This window comes from Chaetodon trifascialis, chromosome 21, assembly GCF_039877785.1.
Source record: "Chaetodon trifascialis isolate fChaTrf1 chromosome 21, fChaTrf1.hap1, whole genome shotgun sequence".
In the NCBI taxonomy this organism is placed as follows: Eukaryota; Metazoa; Chordata; class Actinopteri; order Chaetodontiformes; family Chaetodontidae; genus Chaetodon; species Chaetodon trifascialis.
In genome coordinates this window covers 8265293-8292275 of record NC_092076.1, presented here as the reverse complement: position 1 = coordinate 8292275, position 26983 = coordinate 8265293, and the positions used below count along the sequence as shown (strand labels likewise).

The 26983-nt window shown below is 39.6% G+C and overlaps 2 protein-coding genes across 4 annotated transcripts; one reads left to right on the top strand and one right to left on the bottom strand.

Annotated features, from left to right (window-relative positions):
• Positions 1 to 598: 598 nt before the first annotated feature.
• On the top strand, positions 599 to 4915 carry LOC139349417 (voltage-dependent anion-selective channel protein 2-like). 2 transcript variants are annotated; one of them, XM_070990192.1, is made up of 9 exons: positions 599 to 693; positions 1534 to 1604; positions 1732 to 1781; positions 2199 to 2351; positions 2439 to 2491; positions 2583 to 2810; positions 2987 to 3137; positions 3995 to 4052; positions 4157 to 4915. In XM_070990192.1, exons 2-9 carry the CDS (start codon positions 1538 to 1540, stop codon positions 4246 to 4248), a joined length of 852 nt encoding a protein of 283 aa, XP_070846293.1. In that variant the 5' UTR covers positions 599 to 693; positions 1534 to 1537; the 3' UTR covers positions 4249 to 4915. The 2 variants fall into 2 exon arrangements, with proteins under 2 accessions (XP_070846293.1, XP_070846292.1); XM_070990191.1 differs by having other exon boundaries at positions 1534 to 1638.
• Positions 3898 to 11126, bottom strand: LOC139349416 (catechol O-methyltransferase domain-containing protein 1-like). Of its 2 annotated transcripts, none has more exons than XM_070990190.1 (7): positions 11007 to 11126; positions 9249 to 9373; positions 9025 to 9130; positions 8213 to 8331; positions 7140 to 7194; positions 5530 to 5663; positions 3898 to 5438 (listed from the first exon to the last, which is right to left on the bottom strand). In XM_070990190.1, the coding sequence occupies exons 2-7, from the start codon at positions 9351 to 9353 to the stop codon at positions 5286 to 5288; spliced, it is 672 nt and encodes a 223-aa protein (XP_070846291.1). In that variant the 5' UTR covers positions 9354 to 9373; positions 11007 to 11126; the 3' UTR covers positions 3898 to 5285. The 2 variants fall into 2 exon arrangements, with proteins under 2 accessions (XP_070846291.1, XP_070846290.1); XM_070990189.1 differs by lacking the exon at positions 11007 to 11126 and adding an exon at positions 10445 to 10591 and having other exon boundaries at positions 4381 to 5438.
• Between the last annotated feature and the right edge of the window lie 15857 nt (positions 11127 to 26983).

Below are 26983 nucleotides of genomic sequence, written 5' to 3'. Positions count from 1 at the left end.
TAGTAAAAATAAGATTATTTATGTTTGTCTCATAGTTTACAAAGAGAGATGGACTAAGATTTAGGTTTCTATGTAATAGTTTCATTTAGGTCCACAGAATATAAGATAGTTACATAAGAACTGATACCATGGCTAACTGGCCGCATTTGACAGTAACTAACTGATGATGACGTCAAAAATATGAAAAATCCTAAATTGTTAAGTACTGTAATATTGTTGTTTGATGAAAAAGTTAATTATATGTTAGATTTTAATGTTGAATAGTTTTATATTTCCTTGGCCTTGTCATTTTTTATTTGTTGATGGTGACAAGTAAAAGGTGGCATTAGCTAAGTAAATCGTAAACTACATTAGCGTATTGGTTACCATGGTGATTTAGAGGGCTTTCACGTGCCGGTATGCAGGTAGAACACATTTGGCATTACAAACATCGACTTTCGTTGATAACAAGAATTACGTATGCAGCTACCAAACCTTTGAGCAAACACTTGATGAAATGGCTGAGATTTACAGATTTCTCATCTCGCCCCGTTTCAGACGGGCATATAGTAGACAGCTAAATTCCGGGTCCTGCGGCGTCGAGGTCAGGAGGGTGTTTGTTGCGGTGTCTCCTCCATATCGTCCTACACCGGTCCCTGACGCTTTTTCTACCTCTGAAGTTGACAGCAACATCACCAACAACAGTAATATTCGGTAAGTAAATGTCCGTATAATTACTTGGGTTGCTCATGTTGTATTTTGTTGGAATGTCAGGAAGATGGTTACCAAACGTCCCATTTGCTAGCTAGAAATCGCCCCCTGTCATTCTCATGGTTTCAGACTCCAAAATAACATTACTGAAACAGGCACCGGTCACAGCATAATATGTCTTATCACTGGCAGAGGTTCTTACCTCTTTGTATAGTAAAAATGCTGAATGAGCAACCGTCAACTGCGTGTGCATCTAATAAACAGAAAATCCTACTAATATCAGTTTCACCATTATTCTGCATTTTATCCAAAATGTTATTCTAAAACTGTTGCTTTGGTAACTATATTAATGCAGAAATGTAATGGTTGCAAAGACAAAGAGACACATTAAATGGTCTTTTGCCAGTTGTTCTGTTCCTGGTTACTGTAAGCACTGACTGCTTCAGACAGCCTCCGGTCTAACCTTGACAGTGAGGAGACGTGACATCAGAATCTGAGAGTCATGGAGACTGTATGACTCAAGTGTTGCAGGTGTCTGACAGTACTAATGTTTTAAGGCCGGAAATGGCACTTTTTAACTATTCAGTCAGATATGTAAGAAATACAATTCTGGTGAGGAAATACTGTCTCCTTTTTCTTCACCATCACTGTTTTAGTTGTTGGCTGCAAAGAATCAATTTTAAGTAATTTAGTAGGAAGTAGTTAATTGGAAGAAGTTGTGAAATGCAAATTCCTTCAAGGTGGCTGTAAATTTTCTGTACGTGTGCTTAGTTGCAATCAACAAGTGCACTTATGGTCCTTTTGTCACCATTTACACTCTCTGAAATGTCCTTTTTCTGACAGCAAAATGGCAGTTCCTCCAGCATATGCAGACCTTGGAAAATCAGCAAAGGACATCTTCAATAAGGGATATGGTAACTGGAAGCAAGCTAAAAGGCAGTGTTATAAGTGTGTATTTATTGTCCCTCAGAGGACAGGCCGGCTGTTTGAAATGAGCCACCCAGCCCAGGAAGTAGTCCCTCACTGTCCTTGTCCTTGCAGGTTTTGGACTGGTTAAGCTTGATGTGAAGACAAAGTCTTCAAGCGGAGTGGTGAGTTTAGCTGTTAATGCTATAAATATACGTGGTGTATTGCAGGAATTAACAGCTGATTTTGGGTTATCACAGGTATAATGATATTGTAAGTTGGCTGAAAGTAAACAAATACAGTACAGAAATGCCAAATATGTTTGAGGTAATTTAGAAACATAGTTTGTCCATCAGAGAGCACAGAAAATGTTATATTTCAACTGTAAAATGCTCTGTATGTCACAATACTTTTGTTTATGTTTAGAAGTACATTTCAGATGATAGATTTTTTTTAAACTATATCCATATTAGTGTCTGCATTTTACTATACTTTACTCCATCTCAGCTGTAGTGTACTGTAGAGATAGTGGATGAACATTTCCAACCCACTGCATTGTTTCAGAGGACAGTATAATTAATTTCCTCATGTATTCACTTCAGGAGTTTAAAACGTCTGGCTCATCTAATGTAGACACCAGCAAGGTCACCGGAACCCTGGAGACCAAGTACAAGTGGGCTGAGTATGGGCTGACTTTCACAGAGAAGTGGACCACGGAAAACACACTCGGGACAGAAATTTGTGTTGAGGATCAGGTAAATTGAAAAATGTTGCTGATCGTCCAACAAATGAAACGGCTCTAAATTAAGTGTGACTGACTGTGACCGAATGATCTTCTTTAGATCACCAAAGGGCTGAAACTTACTTTTGACACAACATTTTCACCAAATACTGGGTAAGCTACAGTTTATATTGTACTTGTAAAATCATGACTTCCAATCATTGTACACCCTCCTAACTTAACTTCATTTTCTTTATTTCCACAGCAAGAAGAGCGGCAAGGTCAAGACGGCCTATAAAAGGGAATACCTTAATGCCGGCGTTGATGTAGATTTAGATTTCGCTGGTCCTACTATCCATGGAGCGGGTGTGGCTGGCTATGAGGGTTGGCTGGCAGGCTACCAGATGACCTTTGACACAGCCAAGTCCAAGATGACCCAGAGCAACTTTGCAGTCGGTTACAAGACCGGTGACTTCCAGCTCCACACTAATGTGTATGTTTTGGGATGAGCAAATATTTGAACTAAGCAAGATGAGTGACTTAACTGCAGGGTAACGCAAATAGCTTTTCAAAGAACTCACTGATCTTTTGAGGTGTTAATTTGTTTTAAGGTAAAATTGTTTGAAAAAACCTGACATGCAGGTTATACTGCACTTTTTTCTTTCCCAGGAATGATGGTTCAGAGTTTGGTGGATCCATTTACCAGAAGGTAAACGACAAACTGGAGACTGCTGTGAATCTGGCCTGGACAGCGGGCAGCAACGGCACTCGCTTTGGCATTGCTGCAAAATATCAGTTAGACTCCAGTGCCTCCATATCAGTAAGTAATCTTTTTTTTTTTTTTTTTACCTCTCACAAGCAAGTTATGTTTCCCCTCCTGTTTGTCAGCAGGTGTCTTAAACACATGTGAACAGTTCAGTGAAATTTGGAATTTTGAAATTGAAATTTGAAGTTTGGAATTAGACCGTGGGCTAACAAAAGTGACTGATATTTGTGTGGATTTGTAACATTTTGATTGAACATTCTTCATTTCCTCTTTTTCGTTTGCTTACCGATATTAGGTTTCAGTTAATACTTGCCCCAAGAGCATGCTCACCAAAACCGGTGACAAAACTGCCCCCTATGGGTCAGGCTGAGAATGCTATTCCAAACACGGCCTGAAAACATGTATGAGGATTTCTGATGATTGGACAAATCATTAACAAGATGGTGTTGATACAGTATCAAATCAAATCCAACAGAGTCTTTTCACATGATTGTGTCTCCAAAAATTGAAAATGGCAGAAAATCCATTATGGCGAACCGTTTGGTTCATTGAGCTTGACTTGTGTGTCATATTTCAAGTCGATCAGACTTACGATGTGAGGGTTGTGGCCTTTCCATAATTGAGTTTTGGGCTTTAATTACAGCACCACCATCTGGCCCATGGGGCTCACATTTCTTAGGACGCACTTGTGCAATCATGTCCTGTTATTGGGCCGAGTTTCATATTTTGAGCTCCTTCCAGCTCACGGCAATTTGAGCTGTCGCAGCAAAACAAAAAATGGAATAAAATAGACCAGCACACACACAATAGTATGTGTAATTAAAGCGAATGTATTAATTTGTGTAGCATTACAGGCAGTACTGTATACACTCTTGGAATGCTGGTTTAATGATTTGATGCGTTTTCTGCAGGCCAAGGTTAATAATGCCAGCTTGGTAGGAATCGGATACACCCAGACCCTGCGGCCTGGTAAGAACCATCTGTAGTCTAATATAGAATTCAAACAAACCTACAGACACAATGGGCCTCGTTTTCATTAACTTCTATGAATATACTGTATATTTGTATTTCAGGCATGAAACTACTCCTCTCTGCACTGGTGGATGGGAAGAATATCAATGCTGGTGGTCACAAACTTGGTCTGGGCCTGGAACTGGAGGCATGAGGGTCTGCTGTGCCAGTTCATGTCAAGAATAGGACTGTCAGCTGAATCTAACCCTGAGTGTTCCTGTCCGGTCAGCAACAGATATTTTAAAAAGAGTTGAAGCCAAAACAAAAAAGAAGCCCAGTTCTTGAGCACTGTTAAGATGGAAACCTTTCCACCAGCCTCCTTTTATTGTGGTCACAATAACCAGTCATTTCTCAGTCACATGTATTTATGAATCAGTTACTCCTTCTGCCAATTTATCCTCTATATTGGTAGAAAAAAACCTCTTCTGGGAGCACATGTCCAGGAATGGTTTCAAACACCTTGTTTGATAAAGTAGAATGTAAAGCTGTTATTTTGCACAGTAGAATTGTACCTTTATTTAAGCTCTTTCTCCTTTGTTTTATTTGCACACTGTATTTGTATTTTGGTAGTGATGTACTGCCTTTCTAGAGAGGCTTAATTGTGCGGTGTGATTTTGAGACATCCGCTACCTTGAATACCTGCTTCTAAGCTGCAAGACAATGCTAAATGGATTTTGCTTTCCTCAGTGTGACTGGGGTGAAAGAATTATGTGTGTGAATCATCCACTTTTCTTCCCATTTTTGAGAACTGTGACACTAATCAGGAAGCTGTTTGTGTGTTGGTGTGTGTCTAACCTTTGCAATAAAGTCCTGAAACCAACTGTCATCCTCTCCTGTAATTTGACAATAATACATAATGGTATGAGTTTGGTAAAATAATGATTTGCGACAAAAACAAATGGCATGTACATTTTTTAATTAATTAATTATTTTTTTTAAATCAACCTCAGTCACTATTCCAATGCTGCACTTTGTCTCACAACTGTTAATCACGATTAATTTAGTCACTGATGTAATAAAATTGAAAATTACTCAAAATTCCAGCGTTCCATAGCTGTTATTGACCTTCGGCGACTTGAGCCCAGAGGGTAATACATGTGTTTCATCTGCCATCAAACACCCAACATAGTGCGCCTATCCAAGTGGTGCCTCCTAAAGCCTATGAATCACTACATCTATTAGTCACTTGTCTTATAGTTTGATTGCAATTGTGACTCCATCTCCAACTGTCAGCATGCTCAGGTTAATTCTAGTGTCTCGGTGCAACTTCTTGTTCAGCTTGTCAATGGCCACAGTGTCTCTGTCGTCAGCGGCTGGATTAATGACCCGTCCACCCCAGAGGACCTGAAAAGCCAGAAAAAAAAGTTTACAGAATTAGCTGCTTGAAATATTGCAAGAAGTCAAACTTATATTTTTGTCTTGCTGAAGCCCTCACATTGTCGACAGCAATGATGCCCCCTTTCCTCAACAGCTGCAGCGACTTTTCGTAGTAGTTGTCATAGTTAACTTTGTCTGCGTCAATGAAGACAAAGTCAAATGTTTCAGCCTGGCCAGAAGACAGCAGATCATCTGAAAGAAACAACCCGGAACAGAGAGGTAAATTACACTTCAGGTTACAGATAACACCTCCATCACATTGTACTGCATCTGTCACTCAACATCTATCTTCTGGTCAACAGCTTACATTACTAAATAAGAAATCACAAGATTTTTCTACTTTTTTGCTTATTTTGTAAATCTTAGTGTCAAAATATAACTTCATAGTTCGGTTCCCCACTTTACAGTGATTTTATGAATCTGTTTCTAACAGTAAAGCAAAAGCAGATCTTTTGTGATAAGATTTGATGAAATTAGTTAGATTTTTGTTGCTAATAACTCAACTATATAAATTAAATTATTTGTACTAAATTGGTGGCATTCAAATGATTCTGTATATTGGTTAGGAAAAGAAGTTAGTCGCGTTGTATCAAAAAAATTAAATAAAAAAGGTAAATCGAGGCCACGTGATCCGGATGACCTCTTCAACGATTTGTGCGCGTGACGTCACGTACGTCTTCACGGTCATTACGTCTTTTAGCGTTTGATTCAAGCCGAAAAAACTTCTTAAGTTATGCTAACATGCTAAACACATTTGTGTATTCAGCTGTTTCGGATTTTATTCCATTTTCGGAAAATTCACACTTGGACTTCTTATAAACTGTGAAGGATGAAGAGAAGAGCAGCAGCTGGACGTCTTTGGCAGGACAACTGGAATCCAGGTACGAAAACTTTCGCAACGTTAGCCGTTAGCTGCCTTTATCTGTAGCCATGTAGCTAGCTTATGTTGGCTATATTTTGGGGTATCGTTCTTGCCGCGGCGTCTTGTGTTGCTTAGCACCTGACAAGTCAAACTTAGTAGGTTTAGCTAACACGCAGCTGCACGCTGGATTGCTTTGCCAAACTGTAAATTATGAAATTTGGAGATTATAGTTCAGACAATCTGTTCATAAATCCGAAGGAAATATCATAGAAACACCACTGAAGATGTACAGCTTACAGTGGAAGTGTGGAGTGTGTGTTTTTCAGTTAAAGTGTTGTTGCACAAGAAAGCAGTTTTTCTTTCAGTGTCTTAAAACCTCAGGTGACTTAACAATTCACCTGTCTCACCTACCTACACTACTGACCAATTCATCCACGGTGGCTGTCCTATTTGTATACCTCTCCTTTCTAGTTGCATAATTACTTAATTTACAGATTGAAGCCAGCTCTTTAAAAGACACTACTGCCAACTTCTTAAGGATGCTCCCAAGGCATCTGAGGTCTCTCTTGATATTAATAAATGTGAATTATTGCTTGTGAATTGATGTACAGTGACCTTAGTTCCTAATATTCTTGTGGAAAAACTCCATGGGACCATGAATCCCACTGATGATGATTTATTATTTCAGGAAAAGTAAGACTCACACAAGACTTCTGGAATGACTTTTGTAACTGTTGCTTCAGGAAATTGTGCATTCCCTGTCAAATTTTGAGCAGTAAGTTAAGAGAAGCAACATATTACTGTACCCAGAGTTTTCAGTGCTGGCTGTATGCGTAGATCAATTTTCTGCTCGACTCCAGCCTGTAAACAAAAGGAAACGAGTATTTTCTTAGGTAAAAGTGCAGCAGATAAGATGTTTGACAACAGATGGGAAACAGTGTAAAAGTTGGTTGCGCAAACAGGAAGTTGTTTACAATAACCTGTGGTATCAGCCTGGATATAACTATGTACATATTGTACATAAGATACAAGTCCAGCCTATTCAATATATTCCAGTTACTAATGAATACAAGAATGTATATGAACAAGCATGTCAGCACATTTACCTCTTCACATTAACATCTTAATCCAGTCATGTGCAGAATTCAAAATGTTGTGTGCTCAGAAATATTGAGGAGTTGGAAGTCTGCATTTATTGACCAATCAAAATAAAGTTATGAATGTGGTGTTGATGCAAATCACTTTAAAACTGATTATTTTTGCAATAATGCTTCTTGTGCTTACGTTTTATAGCAATATTGTTTATTCAGACTCTCACAGGGTAACTAATGGGAACATTTGTTGATGAATTAGTTGCTTGATAAATCATTTATTCTGTCACAAAATAGTCCCCAATGCCAACCTACTTTCTACTTGTTTTGTCTGAATAACAGTCCAAAACCCAAAGATATTGAACTTGCATTGATATAAAACAGAGAAACGAGCACATCTTTACATTTGAGGCTGGAATCAGCAAGTCTTTGTCGTTTTTTCTTGACAAACGACTTAAATGATTAATTGATCATCAAAATTGTTCTTGATTTATTTTCTGCCAATCCATGAATCAACCAAAGTACAACTTTTCATAAAGGATTATCAAAAGACTTACAGAAAAGATTGAAACTTAAAGAACAGATTTAAGACTGCCACTGAAGTCTGCTCCACATGCAGGTACACAGACTTCCATCGAACAGATCTGTTACCTGTGATGTATGAAAATCCTCTGCACTGATCAGCACTTTGCAATATGGGAACAATACAACAGCATTACACATCATGTAATGAACCCTATAATAATACAGTGTTTTGACAAATAATAAAACATAGGTGTAAATGGTACCTCTTTCCAGAAGGGTTTTCCAATGTTTGCGTACTCTTCACTGATGTCACATGCCACCAAAACGCCATCGTCAGGCAAAGCCAGCGCCATGTTCAGCGTGTTGTAACCTGTGTATACTCCTGCAGTGAGCGGACACTAAAATCAGGATGACGAATGACAATAGAAAATGCAAAATGGACACTATTTTTTGCATATGCATTTACATACACTTAAGTAACCAGGTTGCTATCAGCTTCAAAGGCAAAAAATACAGTCAAAATGACATAATGTTTCTTCAGGTCCAGAATATGAAACCGATGAAACAAGAAAGCATCAAGACACTTAATACTATGTTATGTTTTATAACATTGAATGTACTATAGTTCTATTATAATTCAATGGTAATAGACAAACACTAAGTATACTTTGTCATGTTATATATTAATCTAGTGCACACTAGTGTACATACACTGGGTCTGTTGACTTTGCTGTTACTAATCATACCACTTCCACCTCTGAATGTTGTGTTGAATTGCTTTTGCATAGTTTCCATTTTTACTGTGTTCTTATTTTGGTTTTATATGCCTCTTATTTATTCTTTACTTTCTCTGTTTATTCGTTCTTATTTCTGTCCTTGTGCTGCTGCACCATCTGAATTTCTCCTCTGGCAAACAAACAGAAAAAACAAGTAAAAGCTAAAAAATAAGCAAACTTACAAGTACCCCCCAAAAACCTTGTTGCCTTGTGTGCATGTGAAGGCATGTCTGAGTGCATTGTGGCAGATGGACATGCTTCATAGACTAGATGTGATGTTGAGTTGAAGTCTAACTTACCAATCTCTAATGCTTTCTTGGCTTTTATTAGTTTTGCCAGATTGGTCATGAACTGCGACTGCTCACAGGCGACCATCATCATGCGCCCGGAATCTTCCATTGTCCTCTGAATGCAATGGGCGGAAATGACATTGTGAAACGTGATTACATCTTGTGACGTTGAGACATTGAATGCTTAATTGTGCCAGAACACAGCGATATTCCAGATACCAAGATATTCTTACCAGTCTGAGGCTCTTCAGGACCGGATGCTCCCTCATGGAGTGATTGAGGACGTACTGCAACAGAGGGTCCTCTTTTCCTGCCCCGTGACTTTTGAAGATGCTCATTCTGGAAGATTTCTTTTTCCCTGAAGGCGTACATTAAACCATGGAACAATGGTAAGGATCGTAAGAGCATGATGATGCCATTTGACCAACCGTCAAGCTTATACATCCCATAGGAAACTGAAGTCTGGTCCAGTTAATGTACAGTAGTTATTTGATTTAGATATAACTTCAATGACTTCAGTGGGGAAAATACAATTATTGCACAAGCAGCAACAGATCCAATTAAAGAAATTAATAATTGGAATTGGACGACAATAGAACGTCACATCAATCTAGACAAACACAATCTTATGACGTGTCCTTACATTTCTAGTTTGCATGTGCACCAAATGGTTTTTAATGTTCAGCTGGCATATGTTTTTTTGAAGGTTTGATTGTTTTGTAATGATGGTCAATATTAGCCGGAACGAAGAGTAAGTAATAAGTAAGTGAGTACTGTACAAGGGGGACTTTGTACTGGATGGCTCTGTGCTGGGGGGTTTAATGGGTAACTTTTAAGCATGCTGTGTCTCTGGAAAGTTTGGAATTTCCCCTTGTGGGACAAATAAAGTTATATTGAATTGAATTGAAAATACATACTGATATGAGGTGAAAATTAGGATGAACATGACCTTGAATACCTTTTTGGTTCAACTTTCAGTAAATATACTCATGCTTTTTCTCCATCTATGTCATAACCTGGAAACGCACAGGATTTAATGCTTAACTGGTGTATGATGTTATCTTGGCTGGGAAGAGAAATTGGTTTAAGGCAGCACTCCCTCAAATTTGGATCACTCAGACAAACCCTGAAAGAGCATGGTCAGGCTATTGTGTAATTCTCACTTGTAGTGTCCAACATCTTTAAAACACCTGCTTTTCCCCTGTAGCCAGAACACATTTGCCCAGATTTACCCTGAGCGCCTTTGAGAAACTTTTATTCTACTTGTGAAAACACTATTCCCTCTGTTGTGCAGAGCCTTCAGCCTGAATAAAAACCACTGTAGCCAGATCAGGTAAACATGGTGTGACTGCTCTTTCCGGGTGCCCTTCACTGATTGAAGTGAGCCGCCGCGCACCTTGAGACGGACAGGTTTCACCTTCGCTCTTACCAATGAAATAACCGGCGACAAAAACCACTCCCAGCGTGATGGATCCAGCCAGAGCCTCTTTAGAAATATTCCGAAAAGACATACCGGTACCTTTAACTGTGACACCACGCGAGTAAACAGACCCAGTTCACGCTCTTCCGCGTTGGCGGAGCGTTGAGCCGTAATACTGCGAATAGAGGCGAAGGTCGGTTCTGCTCATCGCTAAGGGACCAGAATATCTGTTAGGTGTACATGGGCATCCTACGTGTCCAGTCATCACTATCGGATGACTGCAGCTAGTTTGTCCGGAACACAACCAGGAAAAAAGAAAACACTAACCAGTCACCCGGAACAGGTGGTAAAAGTCGAACGTAATTGATTGGTGAAAGTGTTGCGCAGTTTAGACATGAGCCATGAAATGAAACCAACATGCAGCTGTAAGCCCTTACACAAAGAAGTGCTCATGAGTGTTTGTTTATCTGCAGCAGCTGTGTGTGGAAAGTGTCCTGAAACGAACTCTGTTGGGATTTTGCGTCATATAAATAAAACTGACTTGGACTGAATTGAATTGAAAACGACTCACCACAAAGTTGCGTCTATGATGATGGTCGTATGTGGGAGCGATCGGATTAATGCCTGCGTGACCGAACCTTAGAAATGCGGTCAGTCAGAAGTGATGACGGTCATCTGACCTGCATCAGCTCTCATGATAGGGTTGTAAAACTGACGCCCACTGTTACGACTCACTGCTGTCTGTTCGGTGATGAAAACATCAAGTGATTGTACAACGGACTTGTAAAATGGACTTAATAATACCCCAAAATACCAATAATTCTGTCTTCAACATGGTGATAAATGTTATAGAAGGGTCATGGTTTGAGTCTGGTGGAGTACATGTGTTTTGGTTCATCCATGAAATAATCCAGGTATTCACATCCTTGTGACAAGTAAAAGTCCTGTATAGTGCAGAAATATTTTCAGCAAACTATACTTAAAATATCAAAAGTGAAAGTACCTTCAATGCAGAATGACAGTTTTATTATTATACTGCTATAGTACAATATCTAACATTGTAATTAAGCAGAGTGAAGTAAATTTTTACCACTGCAGTTAAAGATTGAACACAGTAAAAAGTATGGCACAGGTCGCTGTGAAATCATTAACATGTAGCTTCCAAGCAGAAGAGTGTGACATGACTGAATAACAAAACATAAAAATCAAGCCATTTAGCAAAATTCTAGCATAAAATAAAAAGTAAATGAAAGTTGATAAATTACTTCCCACATGTCAAGTAAACTCTCACAATCAAAATCTCTCTCTCCAAGTCTGACACTGTTATATAAGCTTGTGTATTTTAAATCAAATTTCACTGCAGCGACATGTGGGGCAGCCCGACGGCCTGAATCCAGATACTGATCAGACTAAATGAATAGGTTCTGTGCCACCTCAGCATTAACAGTGTCTGTCATGAGTAGATAATGGCAGTTATTTGACCATCTGCAGCTCTCATGATAGCTCACTGTAACAGTCACATGAGCCCCTTTAAAGAAGAGATTCACGTCACAGTAAGATGATGTCACAAACTCAGTTCAGTACTTCAGTTTGTAACTTATTATTAATGCAAAAAGAGCTACAACAGTAACAGAAATTTAATCTGCAGATGTTTTGATGATTGAATCAATTTCCAATTTATTTTTTTAGGCACCAAAGAATCTTTGATTCCACCTTCTCCAATGTGAAGGTTTTATTTATTTCTCTGTTTTATATCACTGTAAACTGAATATCTTTGTGTTTGGGCTGTTGATCTAACAAAACAAGACTTTTGAACACATTTTCCAAACTTTTATTGATTAAATAATGACACATAATTTTGGTTTCAGTTCGAAATAGAGGGCTGCACGGTGGCGCAGCAGGTAGTGCCCTGCATATGTTGTCCTGCGATCGGCTGGCGACCGGTCCAGGGTGTACCCCACCTCTCGCCCGTCGACAGCTTGGATAGGCTCCAGCCCCCTTGCAACCCCACAAGGCAATTCGAAATAGAAACACACTCTCTCGCTGTGTCCCTGGGTGTGAACATCCAGTCGGCTTCTGAATCTATGGTTTATCTCAGGGGGACACTGTTGGTAACTTGCCATATTTGCATTTTGTACATAAAATGTAAACAGTTAATATTAAGAGGAGTAGATAAGTCATGGAATGAAAATATAGAAAATGAAATGAAAAAAATAACATGAAGTTAACATGAGACTCTTCTTTCTTGACTGAATGAAAACAAATTAAGTCCATCCGTCCATTACCTCTGTGTACCCCTAAAGACCTCTGAAACAGGTTCATACAGAAAGGGGCAGTGTTGTCATGAATGAAGGTTAGCTACATCCTCAGTGTTAACAAATGGTTTGTCTGCACTTTGCTGGTTATTAGTTGTGAAGGCATTATGTTATTAATCCACATCTTGGACCATAAGTTACAGTAATTGTATAATATATTTCCTCAATAATGTTGTATATAAGACAGTTTGGTTTGTGTGTATGTTTGGTATTTCGAGTTGACACGTGTTTAACAGTTTATTGCTTTCTGCCCCAAACCACTCCACTAAATGAATTTCTGCATCCCCAGAAAGTACCAGACATTTACAGTGATGGCTTTATCACTGTCTGTTTTATCATTAATGGACTTCACACCAGATGCTAAGATGTTATGGAGATTTATACTTAAAGATATAATGTCACAATAAAAATGAAGACACCGTATATTTAAAAAAAGCTAATACAGTTACTGTGTTTGCCAACCGTGCAGAAAAGAAACATGTTTTATTCTATGGGAGTGTCCATAAGTGGATATTTGAATTATTTTGGAATTCTACTCATAGCTGCGTTTATTTGTGCTATTTTCTGTCTGATATGCAACATCAAATATATTTCGAAATGTATTTTCAAACTGCATTTAGTATCTAGTGTCACCAAAACTTCACACTGACAGACTGACTCAATCGTAGAAGTACTTGATAAGGTGCATTGGGTGAAGTGGCAATGAATTAACAGAAAACTATTAAGGGAATTCTGTTGATTGATCATTAATACAAGTCCAGTATTAACTTAAACTTTGAGATAATAATTAAAACCTTATCATCTTATGATTAAAAACTATGATAATAAGCAGCCAATAAAAAAATATATATAGTTAATAAAAAACTTCATTTATATAGCACCTTTTGAAGACAGAGTTTCCAAAGTGCTTCACAGAACAAAAACAACAAACAGGAATAGGAAAGGGAGGCACCAGGAGAGCAGCATGTGAGCACCTCTGGACCCGTGACGGTACATGGAGAGTTAAAAGGTCAGCAAAATGGCTTGTGGCCAAACTGTTCTGGCCTTTAAAAGGTATGACAATTTGAACCCAACTCAAAAACTAATAGGCAGCCAGATGAAAGGATAACTGTGATGTGCTTGTTTTTTCTGCTTCCTTGCAGACTTTTTGCTGCAAATGGAGGAAAAGAAGTTGCAATAAGTTAGCTGTGATGAAATAAAAGCATGAAAGAGTGTTTCAAGGTCTTTGGTCGACCGAAACGGCGTAATCTTAGAAATTTGTTGAGCATTGCTCTATGACCAATTTCATTTGCTGTTAAGAGTGAGGCTGCTGTCAAATAAAACACAGAAGTTAACACACTGCGGAGTAACGAGATGAGAGTATGAACCTACTGTGTTTGTAATTTGAGTGTTGGAGGAGTCGGTGCCCGAGTCTTTTCAGAGTTGAGCTGGAAATTTTGAGCCGTCCATTTATGAATGTCCTGGTGACAGTTTGTGAGTCAATTTCAGTTTCACTGGATAGTGTGATCACCTTTGTCAAACACTGCACTGAGATCGAGGAGCACTGAAATGGAGGGACATCCAGCATCAGCAGCTAAAAGCCAGTCATTCAGGACTTTAAGATGGGCAGTTTCTGTGCCGTGGTGAGCTCGAAAACCTAACTGGAAGGATTCCAATATTGAATATTTTTTCATAAAAGCTAAAAGTTGAAAGGCAACAATCTTCTCCAGTACTTTGGTTAAAAATGTGACTTTAGAGATGGGTCCAAAATTGTTCAAATCATTTAAATTGAGTCAGGTAAGATCACTTTTGAATAATGGGACCAGAGGAAAGGGAGCTGTTCAGTGTAATATGTTAAGTGTAAAAGGTCAAAATATGTTTAAAACTTCTTTAATAAATCGAGGTTGAAGAATGTCAAGAGGGCAGCCGGAGGAGTTCATTTTGCTCCAAGTTTCTAACAGTTTGAGCTTTAGGTTGAAGAGAGAGAAGCAAGCATTAGGCCTAGCAGGTAAACAAACTGATGAGGGAGGTAACACTGTGTGGAGTGAGGCAGATTTTTTTGATTAAAAAGTTAAAAAACTCAACCACAGAAGGGGGAGCATCAGCGGCACAGCTTACAATAGTCAAAAGCACCTTGGGATAGGAGTATTTGAGTCAATAAGTGTCACAGTCTTATCTGCTCACCGGTGCCCTCAGTACTTTTCTATTCTGAGCCACACCCACCTGCCTGCTCACCTGATCACACACCTGAGACTCATTGCAATCAGTGCATTATATAAGCTGCTCTGCCACACGCACTGGTGGCTGGACTATCATTGTCCTTATGCAAGACTCTCCAGCTAAAGCTTGGACTGATCTCCTGTTGCTGACCCTGCCTGTTCTCCAGTTCCCCAGTAACTGCCTTAGTAACTGCAGCCCACGAGTCTTGCTTTTGTTTCCTGGCTATTGTTTGCCTGAGTATTTGGTGTTTGCCACACCACTTACAGAGACTCCAAGGCTGGGGTGTGAATATTAAAATCACATGGAATTAAAAGAACCTTTCATATCTGGGTTGGATTATTGATTAGTGCTCTGAATCAATTTATAGACCCAAGAGATTTGGGGATTTGTAGACTTGAAGGCACAAACACTGGGTGTTCCCCTTAAATATAAATGGAAGTACCTTGATGGAGGTAACCAATAGTAGAAAGAATGATGTTATTCATGAAGAAAGCAGCTACTCCTCCTCACCGCCCTCAAAGTCTGTGCTGGTGAAGAAAGGAGTAGCCAGTAATTCTTATCATAAAGCTAATAAAGATAACATGGGAGCTTTGCCTCCTGTATAAAATGCAAACAAATAAAATGGACAACAAAGTTGAATTTGAAGTAATATTGGTGTTCATACAGAGGGGGGCAGTGTTGTCAAGGCAATGACGCTCCCTTACCGCTGATGCCACACATGTTGGTTTGGTCCCCAGTGAACAATTATGTTTAAGTTCCATTTAGGAAGAAAATAGTTGCTGTTCTGACCAATGCACTACAATAGTACATGATATGATATGACCTTCAACTCAAATGACTAAGCACAATGAAGAGTTCTGTTTGTGTTAAACAAACAATGATAGCATGTGTTAGTGATAAGAAATAGTTTCCTTTCAGGTGACAAGGCAAACCTAATGAGTAGCAGACAAACAAGCCTTAATTATTCCAAATCCTACATACACCCCACAATACAAACTCAGCGTCACATGAATCTCTTAATAAATCTTTAATCATTTATATTATAAGAGCAGACTGAGGAGTATTAACAACATTTAGAGCTCCACTTTGTTTTTCTCCATAAACTTATTACATGTACATTTCATTTTAATTCCAACATTAAAGCTCCCCAGTGTATGTGCAGCATTCTGGCAAAAATTATCTCATACTTTATGGAGACAATGTACTTTACACTTTCCTATTTCATAATAAATACAGATACAGATGGAAGTGTATCCACTAGAGGGGGAAATGAGCCTTCTTTTTATGAGTGCTGCAGACTAGACAACAGTACAATAATCAAAATGCTCTAATATTACTGAACAGTGACAAAGAAGCTGTATCAAACACTAACGGCAGCAGATCTGGTGTGTGTGAAGGCCACAGTGGTAGCAAAGGTTCCTATGTGACACTAACAGAGTGTAGGGGGGAGTATTCATCCTCACAGAGAACAAGATTTGGATTAAGTGCCGTTTTCTAAATTACTCCCCCTTATACCCGCTGTACCTGACGGATAGCTTGCTACCTGATGCTCTCTCTGCTCACTGATCTCCAGCTCCCAGACAGCCCTGGCTGCCGGCCTGCTGCTGCCGCTTCCTGACAGAGTCCGGACAGCAGGGGAGGGCAGAGTGTTCCTCCAGGGGGGGCTGGGACGCTTCCAGCTGGTCTGCTGAGGTGTGGAGCTCGCCTCGGGGTAAGCCTCTCGTGTGAGTAAACACCATAACAATCCAGCAGAGAGACACGCTCCCCGGGTTGGGGAATTTTCTGGTATGCCAGAACAATGTCTGACACTGTAGTGATGATTGAATTTTATAGGCCGGCCTGACTCGAGTCTACTGTCTGTGAGATGAAGTGTTTTATGATGCCGGGATGATTAATGTGCTCTGAAATGTGAAGGCCTTCTTTGTATGTGCGATGAGGCAATATTCTGTTTTTATCACACATTACAGGAAACGTTATGAGTCCATTATCTCTCTCTACATATCATTTCAGAGCACTCGTTAAGATTTAGGTGACATCTGCATCAACCATCCACGTCAATACCCGCTACTACAATTTATTACTTAGCAAACATACCCTACAAATTTTAAATCAGAGCCGCACTGTGCTCGTCAGACTTCTCTGCTCTCCCAGACAATGAAATGTCATGTAAGTCCGCTCCTCTCAACTCTCGAATTTGACTTTGGCAGCAGTCTTTCTCTTTGACTGACAGATGAGCGAGCGATACGACTCCATCAAAAAGTACAGCCTGACAGTTTGATTTGACAGCCCTCTTCAAACCAAATATACTCCTTGTTCCTGGCACTACATCAACTTGACAAGGAGAAAAGTGGTAAAAAAAAGTAGATATCTATACTCTGATATAGATTTCACTATGAAATAATAATAGAAACAAATGTCCGAACACACAAAGCTGCTACCCAGTGCTTAGCTCTGCCGTCATTGTGGGACAAGTGATGAAATACTATTTCTTATCCCTTATATTGTTTTAGGGCTGCAACTTATCTCTCCCCTATTAATCCATCTATTGATTAATGATTTAAATGAACCCTTTAGTCCCTAAAATGTCTGAAAATAGTTAAAAATTTGCTAATTTGCCATTTAGTACATTTCATTCAATGAGTCACATCCTTCCATTTTAGCCAATTACTGTTTGGGTGGTTCTTTGTTTTGTTTGTTGTTTTCCTTAACCATCAGCAACCCCTGATCCATCTGCCCTGCCTATGTCATAGCTGCACTGGGTTACTAGCTCCGGCTTTTTAACTTAGGTCATTTCTGTAAATTGACTTACAACAACCTGTGCAGCTGCATGCATCTCATGCATCTCGTGCTTGCTGCCATTTTTGCAGGCATTTTTATGTTGCCATTTTTCTTGCTCTGGCACAGAAAGATGATGTCCTCATCCTTGATTCCGCCTGCAAAATTCTGATTGGACCATTAATTCTCCAACGAGGGAAAACAGCCATCAGTAAACCACGCAACAGACCCATTTGAATTGTTTGAAATGAACAAACCAGAGATCTAGGCAGCCGTTCAGAACAGAGCTGAAATGATTAGTCAATTAATGGAGAAGTCCATCTGTTTGGATATTCATTTTTTAAGCAGCAATGACAAAAATATCTCTGTTCCTGCTTCTCAAATGTCAGTGTTTTCTGGTTTTCATAGTTCGCTACGGTAGTGAACTGAATATCTTTGGGTTTTGGATGTTTGGTCAAACAAAATAAGACATTTGAGGATTATTTGAAGACTAGAAATGGCATATCCACAAAATAAGCAATAGATTAATGAAATAAGACACTGAAATGAATCATTAGTTGTAGCAGACCTAGTTCAGAGGTTTGGAATTTTTGGCATTATTGCTTAAAAATTGAATATCCAAACAGATGGACTGTGGCTTCCCCACTCTGGCTATATACAGCCTTACGTATATAAAATCAAAACAACTCCTGTCCTTGCACTGTATGGGACTGAAACGTATAGAATATATGATGAGAAGAGAGCTGTCCTAATAATATATAATGCAGTGCCAGAACCTAATGGACACACCAAAGAACTTTTCAAACCTAAGACCTATGGGTAGACATGACCCTTTAATAGCCATTAAACAACATCTTTCGTTAATTATTCATCAATGTGAAATGTTTTCTGCCATTAGCAGGAAGTTGTGATCAAGTCACTAAAAATTCTCGTACTCGTGCTGTCGTCACTCGGGCGTGTAAATCCTCATCATTGTGATATGCCTACATTCTGCTCTCCCATTTAGCTAATAAAATGCATAGACCTAAATGATTCATGGCAACCATTTACATAATTTATAATTAAATCACAACCCGATGGCTTGGAATTTATTAATAGTGAAAATACATGTGCCGCCATCGTGATATACCAATTAATATCTTTAGTTATCATTGGCACATTGCTCACTCAGCTGGGGCCTGGTTATGGGGCAGGAATAATGCAATGCAACAACAAATTATCTGTGCATTTAAGTGGGAATGTCTCGAAGTGATTGCCACAATATGCATTTGCCTTAAGACCTTAATGGGGGAATCTGTTTTATCGGAGTTGTCACATGTTCTGGCTAATCATTTTGAACACTGTAAAGATTGGGGCTAATGCATTTCCGTCCTCTAGCGCCAGTGTAGGGCTGCAGGGCGTCTCTAATCACGCTGTGTGCTTTCCACAAAGTCCACAAAAACACATGCTCTCAGTAACAGCTGAAAAACTGAAGCTGAAAACCACGTTGCTGAAGAAAGCGGATGGATTTTTTTATTCAATTCGTTGCAGTTTCGAAGCATTTAGTCGAGTAATTGGCAGAAAATGAAATGACCGCAGTTGTGGGGAATGATTGTTTGCCGTTTTTCTTGTAGAAATACCAAACATTTGCTGGTTTTGGCTTCTTACTTGTGAGAATCTGCTGCTTTTATCTGTTTTATATCACTGTAAATGAAAAATGTTTGGGTTTTGAGCTGTTGTCCGACAAAACAAACAATTTAACAAAGCCGCCTTTGATGCCTTTTTCAATATTTTCTGACATTTTGTAGACTTTTATAGACAATGAATTAATTAAAGGGTTGGTTCACCCAAATTTCAATGGAGCATATTTTCTCACTTACCATCTAGTCATGCAGATCATTTTGGCTTTATTTTGCCAGGATGATTTGATTAAACTTTATTGCCATTACAATAAACGATTGAGGAACTTGCCTCTATGCATTCATAGTGCAGCAGAACAGACAACACAGCATAGCAATTAAAGTGGAATAAAATACACATAATTGATGTAAATGTAATTAGATAAACAAATCTGAATGCAGAGGGTAAAAAACGTTCAATTCAGGAGTTGAACAGTGTAAACAAATTGAAATATGCAAAATACCTGGAATGATTACACAGAAGACTATAAGCTTTCTTGAGATTTCTGTCCCCACTCTAATTCAGTGAAGGTGAACTGTATTGAGGTTATCCCAGATACACCCAGAACTATCAGCCTGGTCAGGCACCCACTGTACAGAAAAGGTTTTTTCTGTTTTTGGTGAACTGACCCTTTAATCAAAGATATAATCAACAGATTTATCGATAAAGGAGATCATTTTAGTTGCAGCTCGAGCTGATTGTATTGCAGCCTGTAACAACAGTAGATTGCCTGTGTTTAAAAAAAAAGAGGCTGGTGTGACCTCATAATGACATCCCACTGTTTTCAAAAACACACGGGTCAGGCTAATGAACTCGTGTCACCAAGCACCTTCCCCTCTTATGAGCTCAATGTATTCTTAGTTTCGACAGTTAATTCAAGACCGAACATCCACTAACTCTCCGCGCTGGCGGACAAACAAAGGGGTCCTCTTCAGTAATGGTCCCTGAGGCTTCACCACTATCTATTGATCTGCTGTCACCCAATTTCACCGTGACTTATGCCCTGCTTAATTCCCATTACTGTGCACACTGAAGCCTTATCAGGGAGAACAATGGGCTTGTTGTCACTGAGGGCAAAAATATGAGCGGGCCTGTGACAGTGTGAGCGCAAACTCATGACTTCAACTCCTCAAGCCCTCTCGGTGACCTCTACGCTCCTCATGTAGGCCAGCTTGAAGCCCGGCGTTAGAATACTAAACTCAATCTGGACCGTTTGCAGATGAATCAGAAAATTGGATCTCCCTTGTTTCATAAAAACGATCCCCCAAAAAACAGAGGGCCAGCTCCTTAGCCATAAAACTGTCGCCGTGATATGTCTCCAGCAATGATGATTCTCAGCTCCTGCATGCCCCCCTCTCCAGCTCTTCCACTCGCTAGCTGCTATCTCTTCCTTTCAATTATATGTTTCTCTGCTCTTTTAGACAAAGAGTAATAAAGCTATAAATCGTGTATCCGGCAGAAGGTATGGACATTCTGTCTCTGAACTGCTGTTGAAACTGCCATAAACCACCCACAAAGTCAAAGATAAGGATTTACAGTTATTTAACATCATCCGTGTCCCCTAAATCACACTGATAAGAGAATTAAGTGATGGCTATAGGTTCTTTGTCCTCTAGCTATTGATTTTTTTAACAGAGAGGGCCAGTGCAATGTTTTCATTGAGCATCCTATTTGCTTTAAGCTTAGGAGTGGAAATTGAGCTATTTGGATTGTTTATTGAACTACGGATTCTGATTAATTTATGCAATAACAGAGCATTCTTCCTGTTTAATTTCCATTCACACTGGAAATGTTTCCAAATGTGGAGTTACAAAACATGACAGAGATGTTGCTCGTAGACCTCTGCAGTATTCGAGTCCGAATTTATGCCAAGAAGAGCTAAATGAATAACTGAAAGGCCCTCGCAGCAATTGTTTTATATTGTTAAGTACAACTGGATCTTTGTGCCAGTTGTTTTCTGGTGAAGTATGATTATAATGCTCCTCTACTTTACGGACACAAGAAGTGAGTAATGTATCCAGTCTAAAAAGGGATGATTGTTCCTTCTTGGCCTCTCTAGACAAAACACATGACTTGATTTTCAGGAAGACATCCATCCACAATAGTAATTGGTATTAATATCAAATGCAGCAAATAATCGGCTTGTTAAAGCGGCCATTGTTTCACCAACCCCGGAGTATATGTCCCTCTTAGCGTATAATGTCCCAGTTTGAACAAAGACGTGTTTAGCTTAGCGGAAGTCAATCACTCGTTTCAGCATGAAAACACTTAGGTCAGTGCCTCAGAGATGGGGGAGTTGCAGTCGTTCACATTTAATGATTCAATTGCTGTTTAGCTTCAAGTTCACGACCCTGGAGCTATGATAAATGTCAAGCGCAAGAATGTCCCGCTAACTAGACTTGCCACTGCCAACCAATCATCTTGTTATTGACTGGGAAAGCATAAGGCACTGTAATGTGACGCTAAATGCTGCATTACAGTGTATCTATCTGGGTAGCCATGTGGGCCAGTTGTTCAGTCTGAGTCAGCCTCGTCCATACAGCTCAGTTTCTGCTCCGGATCACCCAACAGGCATCAGGGCAGGTCTCTCATTACACGTCAATACTGTCGTGTTGAAACAGATATTTGTTTTGAAATTAGCTATAGTCCTGTAGGGTTTGAAAGGGTTTTCTCATCCCAAGTGGCTGGAGAGTGTTGTCATTCTACAGCATTTGTTCTCAGCCTTCTTCGTCTGATGTGCCCTCATAGCCCTGTCAGAAGAGCTCCAGCACCCTTTTATTGATGTTCCAAATGTGTTCATTTTTGATGGATGTTAAACTGGATTTTTTTAAAACGCTACTTTACTATATAAAACTGGATTTTGTTGACATAGTGATTCTGAATTTGTCTATGTTTTGGCTTACTGTCTTGTTTTTTTGTATGTTCATCCGTAGTTGGTGGAATCATGAAAGGTATTTGCGTGAAATGTGACAGTTGACTTTATTAACCTACTTATCCATTATCAATTTAGTTGTACTTGTATATAGTGTTGGATTGTTCAGTTTATACCAATACATTCTATTTTATAAGCCCATCATTCTTCTTGTGTACAAAATTTGTAAAGTGACTGTTAGGTAAAGCTGTCAGATAATTGTAGTGAATTAAAAAGTACAGAGCTAAAGTAGAAAGTGGCTTGTACCTCTTTGTACTTAAACAGGCTACGCCACTAACGGTATGAGACTTTGATGGTACGATAACCGTCTCAGAAAACAGGTACACCGTATACGGTTTTCTTCAATTAATATCAGATACAATGACACTTAAAGCAATTAAAGTAAACTTTTTTTTGGTTGAGCGAACCCTTTAGTGTAATTTCATAACATGTTATGTCCTAACAGACATGAAACTTGATGTAAGAATGACTTCTTTTTTTTTTTTTTTAACAACGCTAATATGGTAGAATTCAATTTTCATACTATGGTTTAGCGTGACGCTGGTCCATGGCTGCACCCCTATACAGTGCTCGAGTACATGGACTCAGTTACATTCCACCAGTGCTTCAACCCAGATCACAGATAAAAAGACAGATGGGTCAGATTAATGATCTTCTGTCTCTAGCCACCTTCCCCCCCCCCCCCCCCCATTATGAGCTCAGTGTATTCTTAGCTTGGACAGTTAATTACGTTAATTATGTCTTGGTCATGGAAACATCAGCGTGCAGGAAAATAATGACTTCCACCAATACTTTCAGTCGGGCTCTGTTTATTCTGTCTATCATTTACCCGAAGTACAACATATTCTGAAGATGTCACCCTCCAACAGCTGTTAGCTTGTTTTAAAAAAGACTTTGTTCGTGAAGTATTTTTTGAAAGTAGTTAATTCTGTCTGCGTGTCATCTCCTTTAGCTTGGCCTTAGATTGACGTGATGACAGCAATTAATGAATTTAATCATGTGTATTAAAATAGCCCTGTTTGCACCTGTGCCTAATGAACATATCTTTCACATAAGAATAAAGCTGTGACATCAAGACACAGGTTTTGCATGTCGCTAACTGAGTGGAACGTTTGATAAATAAAGAGGTTAGGCTTTATGTGAAAGTAGGGGAACCTCTCTATTAATAACAGTATTTTTCTGATAATGACATATGTCACAACATGGAAAAAGCATGTAAATCACTCACAAAGTCATAAAACTGCTGTTCAAAGCAGTGATCTGCTGCTATAGAGACAAAACTCAAAACACAAAAACAAAAACTAAACTTCAAAAAAACAAACGCTTCAATAAATCGTTTTTGTTAGTTTTTGACTACAATTTGGGATCATTTATTGAATTTTGTGAGATATAAATATGTCATTGCCATACTGTTCTGCTTAAAGTCAATCAACAATAACATCAAGGGAAAAGTTTGTTTTATAGAAATGATTTCAACTGATCCAAGCACCGACCCGCCCCGCTGTGTAATGGGAGGTATTTACGATAGGTCAGAGCTGCTGGGTGGGATAGCGTCACTCTGTCATGCTGCTGCTCTTCCATATATCAATCCCAGAAAAAGCTAAAGGGCTCTTCTCTATGTATAGCCCAGCTGGGTTATTTTTTTAGCAGAGGGTCATTCAGTTTTGTACACAGACCTCCCAGTTTGTCCATCCCAGTATAGTGCCTGCTGAAGTGGGGTTAAGCAGGTGGCAAGATCAGACCCGGCATTATGTTTGGGCCCCAGAGGGCCAGACCCGCCCATCAAAGAATTTGGCCCTCCCAGAATAAATTAGCATAATATATATATTTTTGGTTTTGATTTATTGCTATCATTATTGTTGTTATTGGATATATGCGTGGTTTATCCAGATGTTTCTTTCGTTTTCAAGTATCTTGCAGCGTTTTTGTAATGGGATGACAAAATTGGCTCAGTTTCAGAGAATATGGTCTCAGTAAACCCTCTGCTGGTGATCCGCTTGACTGGTTTTGAGGTGTGTGTAAAAGTGTGAGTGCATGTTTTGAAGTGGATATGATGCTTCACTTCAGCGAGCTTCTGGCTAGCTTGGTTTATGTATTAGCAATTATATTTCTCTGTGAAAATGGACATAAGAAAGTTGTTTACCAGCATGAAAAGCTCACCTAATGAGGGTGGTCACTCAGCAGGTGCAGCCACTCTACAAGCAGCTACAGCTAGCAGCTTTGTAGATTCCAGTAATGAAACGGGGACTAGCATTGATGTTACCCTCAAGCTAACAACCACAGGAGCGACAAGTGCAGCCACCCCCTATTGCTATCTCCTCTACCACCACTACCAGGGGGTGGGTTCCTGTCCCCCCCCCCCCCCCCCCCCAGCAGCTACCTCAGAACAGGATGGCAGCTGTGCATCGGCTAGCAGCCCTTCTCTCAACCCTCATCTTGGAGAAATAAGCAGTGTAATTCCAGATCGCCTCAGGGTTGACAAAACCAGCTACTCCTGGATAGTTTTCCAGTTCGGCTCGTCTCACAGAGGAAGCACACTTTTGCCAGTGCCTGGTACCAAAACAGACCCTGGCTTGAGAAGTCGGTGAAAGGCGAGGCTGCGTACTGTTTCGCTTTTAGACATTTTAGGGCTCATGCATCATCGGATTTAACATTTACAGTAAGAGGCTGCGAGAAGTCTTTTTCCACTTTGAAAAATGTGTTCGAAGAAGCGTGTCACACCGCCGGAAAGCCCTTAATTCAGCTTGCTTTTGAGGACCTGACCATGAAACACAAGACAGATCACTGAGGAGATTCCATGAATCTGAGAAACGTTGGCTGCAGCTTTACTGGGCCCAGCCTGAGTCACCAAAGTGTAGTAAGTAGGCCACATATTAGTCATATCATTGGGTGCAAGTTGTTTTCCCGAATTGTTCTCTAGCATTTAGGTGATTAAAAGTTTTTTTTTTTTTCAGTGTATGTTTGCCAATGTCAAGTGATAGATATGTGAGGGAGTACGATGGAATGTCGCCTGCGCTGCACGACGTCATAGTCTTGCTTGCTTGTTGGGATAACTTATTAAGGCCTTGGACTGTTTGTGAATGAGTTGTAAGGTCAAATTGTGGGGCGAGACTAGACGGCTTTTAGGCACTTTACCATTCTTATAAATAATAGGCTGAAACTCAAAGCTTCCTCACGTGTTGTCATTTTTCATGATGCTTCTGTTCATCACTATATGCTATATTTTTGATCATATTAAGACAAAATCTGCGAAAAAATGATTGATTACTAGAAAAAAGGATTGATCAAAAAAGAAGATAATTGATATTTGTAGCCCTATTTAGGTTTTGCCAAAACCACTATGACATGCAGCATAAATCTATCAGTGATCCTGAAAATGGTTAACTGACCCAGAGTCATTTATTTGCCTGCTATCAGCTGACTGAGCATATTAAAGTTTTCCTGGAGAGCTTTTAAAATTTTTTTTAATCACACTCCTATTTTGGGGTGACCACATCTCAGCATCCCTCCACAACATGCTCTTTGAGATGACCATGGCCAGTGGTGGTGCTCTGCCTCATTAGTGAACTGTGGGAACAAAAGGCTCCGAGTAGAGGAGTCCAAAACCCACATAAATACAGCCAAGCAGGAATTATGCTCAAATGTAAAACTCCCAAACAAATGAGATTGGAAAACTCTCTGGGGCGTCTTCTAAACTTTGCTGCTGTCATCAATCAAGAATATTGCCATCTGAGTCCATACAGGACTTGGACAAACTGCTTCTTTAAGCATTTCTCCGGGAGGCATAAAAGTGTATTTATGGTCACCACGGGCAGGTATAGAGGAAGATTGGCAAACATGAAAATCAAGTCCTCTCCCGGGTGCCATCTAGCCACGCTCGGCTGTGTTAAATCATAGATGGAAAGAACAACAGTCTGGTGGCACAACAGTCCAGTCTGACAAAGCACTGCCTTGGGTTTGCGTTTTACATTCTCCCCACAGCCCTTTATTGGAGTCAGTGTTTTGTCTTCATACCTGTTTTCAGCTCTGTAATGAACTTCATCTGTCTTATTCTGCACATCAATGACATGTTCCAGTTTAATGTAACCTACAGTTTATCGTATATTACACGATGCCAAGATTTAAGGCTGCAGAAGATCCTGTTTCCGCACTTAGCTGATGTGGGATTGATTTCCTTTACGGATATATGAATCACTGGGGTCATTACTGAGTCGGACTCTTTCATTAAATTGAGCTATGTCTCCTGCTTCAACACAGGGCCTTCTGAGAGCCCTCCACCAAGAATATACTGTACCTCCACGGGCTAAAACCACTTTGAAAACAGCAACATGTAAAGTATAGCTTCATTTATCCCACGAATGAAGAACATTGATCCTCTGTGGAGAAAAATAGGTGACAACATACTGTTGGAGCCTTTAAATAATTCAGATGTATGCGGAGGGATTGTAAATACACTGAAAGTGGATGTGGTTGATAAACGGAGGAGCAAAGTCTTGTAGTTATTTGAATGAGTTATATCAAGAGTGGGAGAAAATTATAAATACAACGATACACCAGTGTACTCGTATAAATGCCAGCATATCTTAATGCTTTCCAAAACCCTTTTAATTGGGAGGCTTATAACGGATCACTGCAAGTCGCTCTCACTAGAATATTCCTCACACACAC

Bases quoted from the DNA above. Each gene is read 5' to 3' on its own strand.
- LOC139349417 (XM_070990191.1), top strand. From the start codon at position 1,557: ATGCAGACCTTGGAAAATCAGCAAAGGACATCTTCAATAAGGGATATG. The intron at 2,352-2,438 runs GTAAATTGAAAA...GATCTTCTTTAG, and splicing joins AAATTTGTGTTGAGGATCAG to ATCACCAAAGGGCTGAAACT. The intron at 2,811-2,986 runs GTATGTTTTGGG...TTTCTTTCCCAG, and splicing joins TTCCAGCTCCACACTAATGT to GAATGATGGTTCAGAGTTTG.
- LOC139349416 (XM_070990189.1), bottom strand. From the start codon at position 10,526: ATGTCTTTTCGGAATATTTCTAAAGAGGCTCTGGCTGGATCCATCACG. The intron at 9,374-10,444 runs GTAAGAGCGAAG...GTACGCCTTCAG, and splicing joins TGTCGCCGGTTATTTCATTG to GGAAAAAGAAATCTTCCAGA. The intron at 5,439-5,529 runs GTGAGGGCTTCA...CTGGCTTTTCAG, and splicing joins GCATCATTGCTGTCGACAAT to GTCCTCTGGGGTGGACGGGT.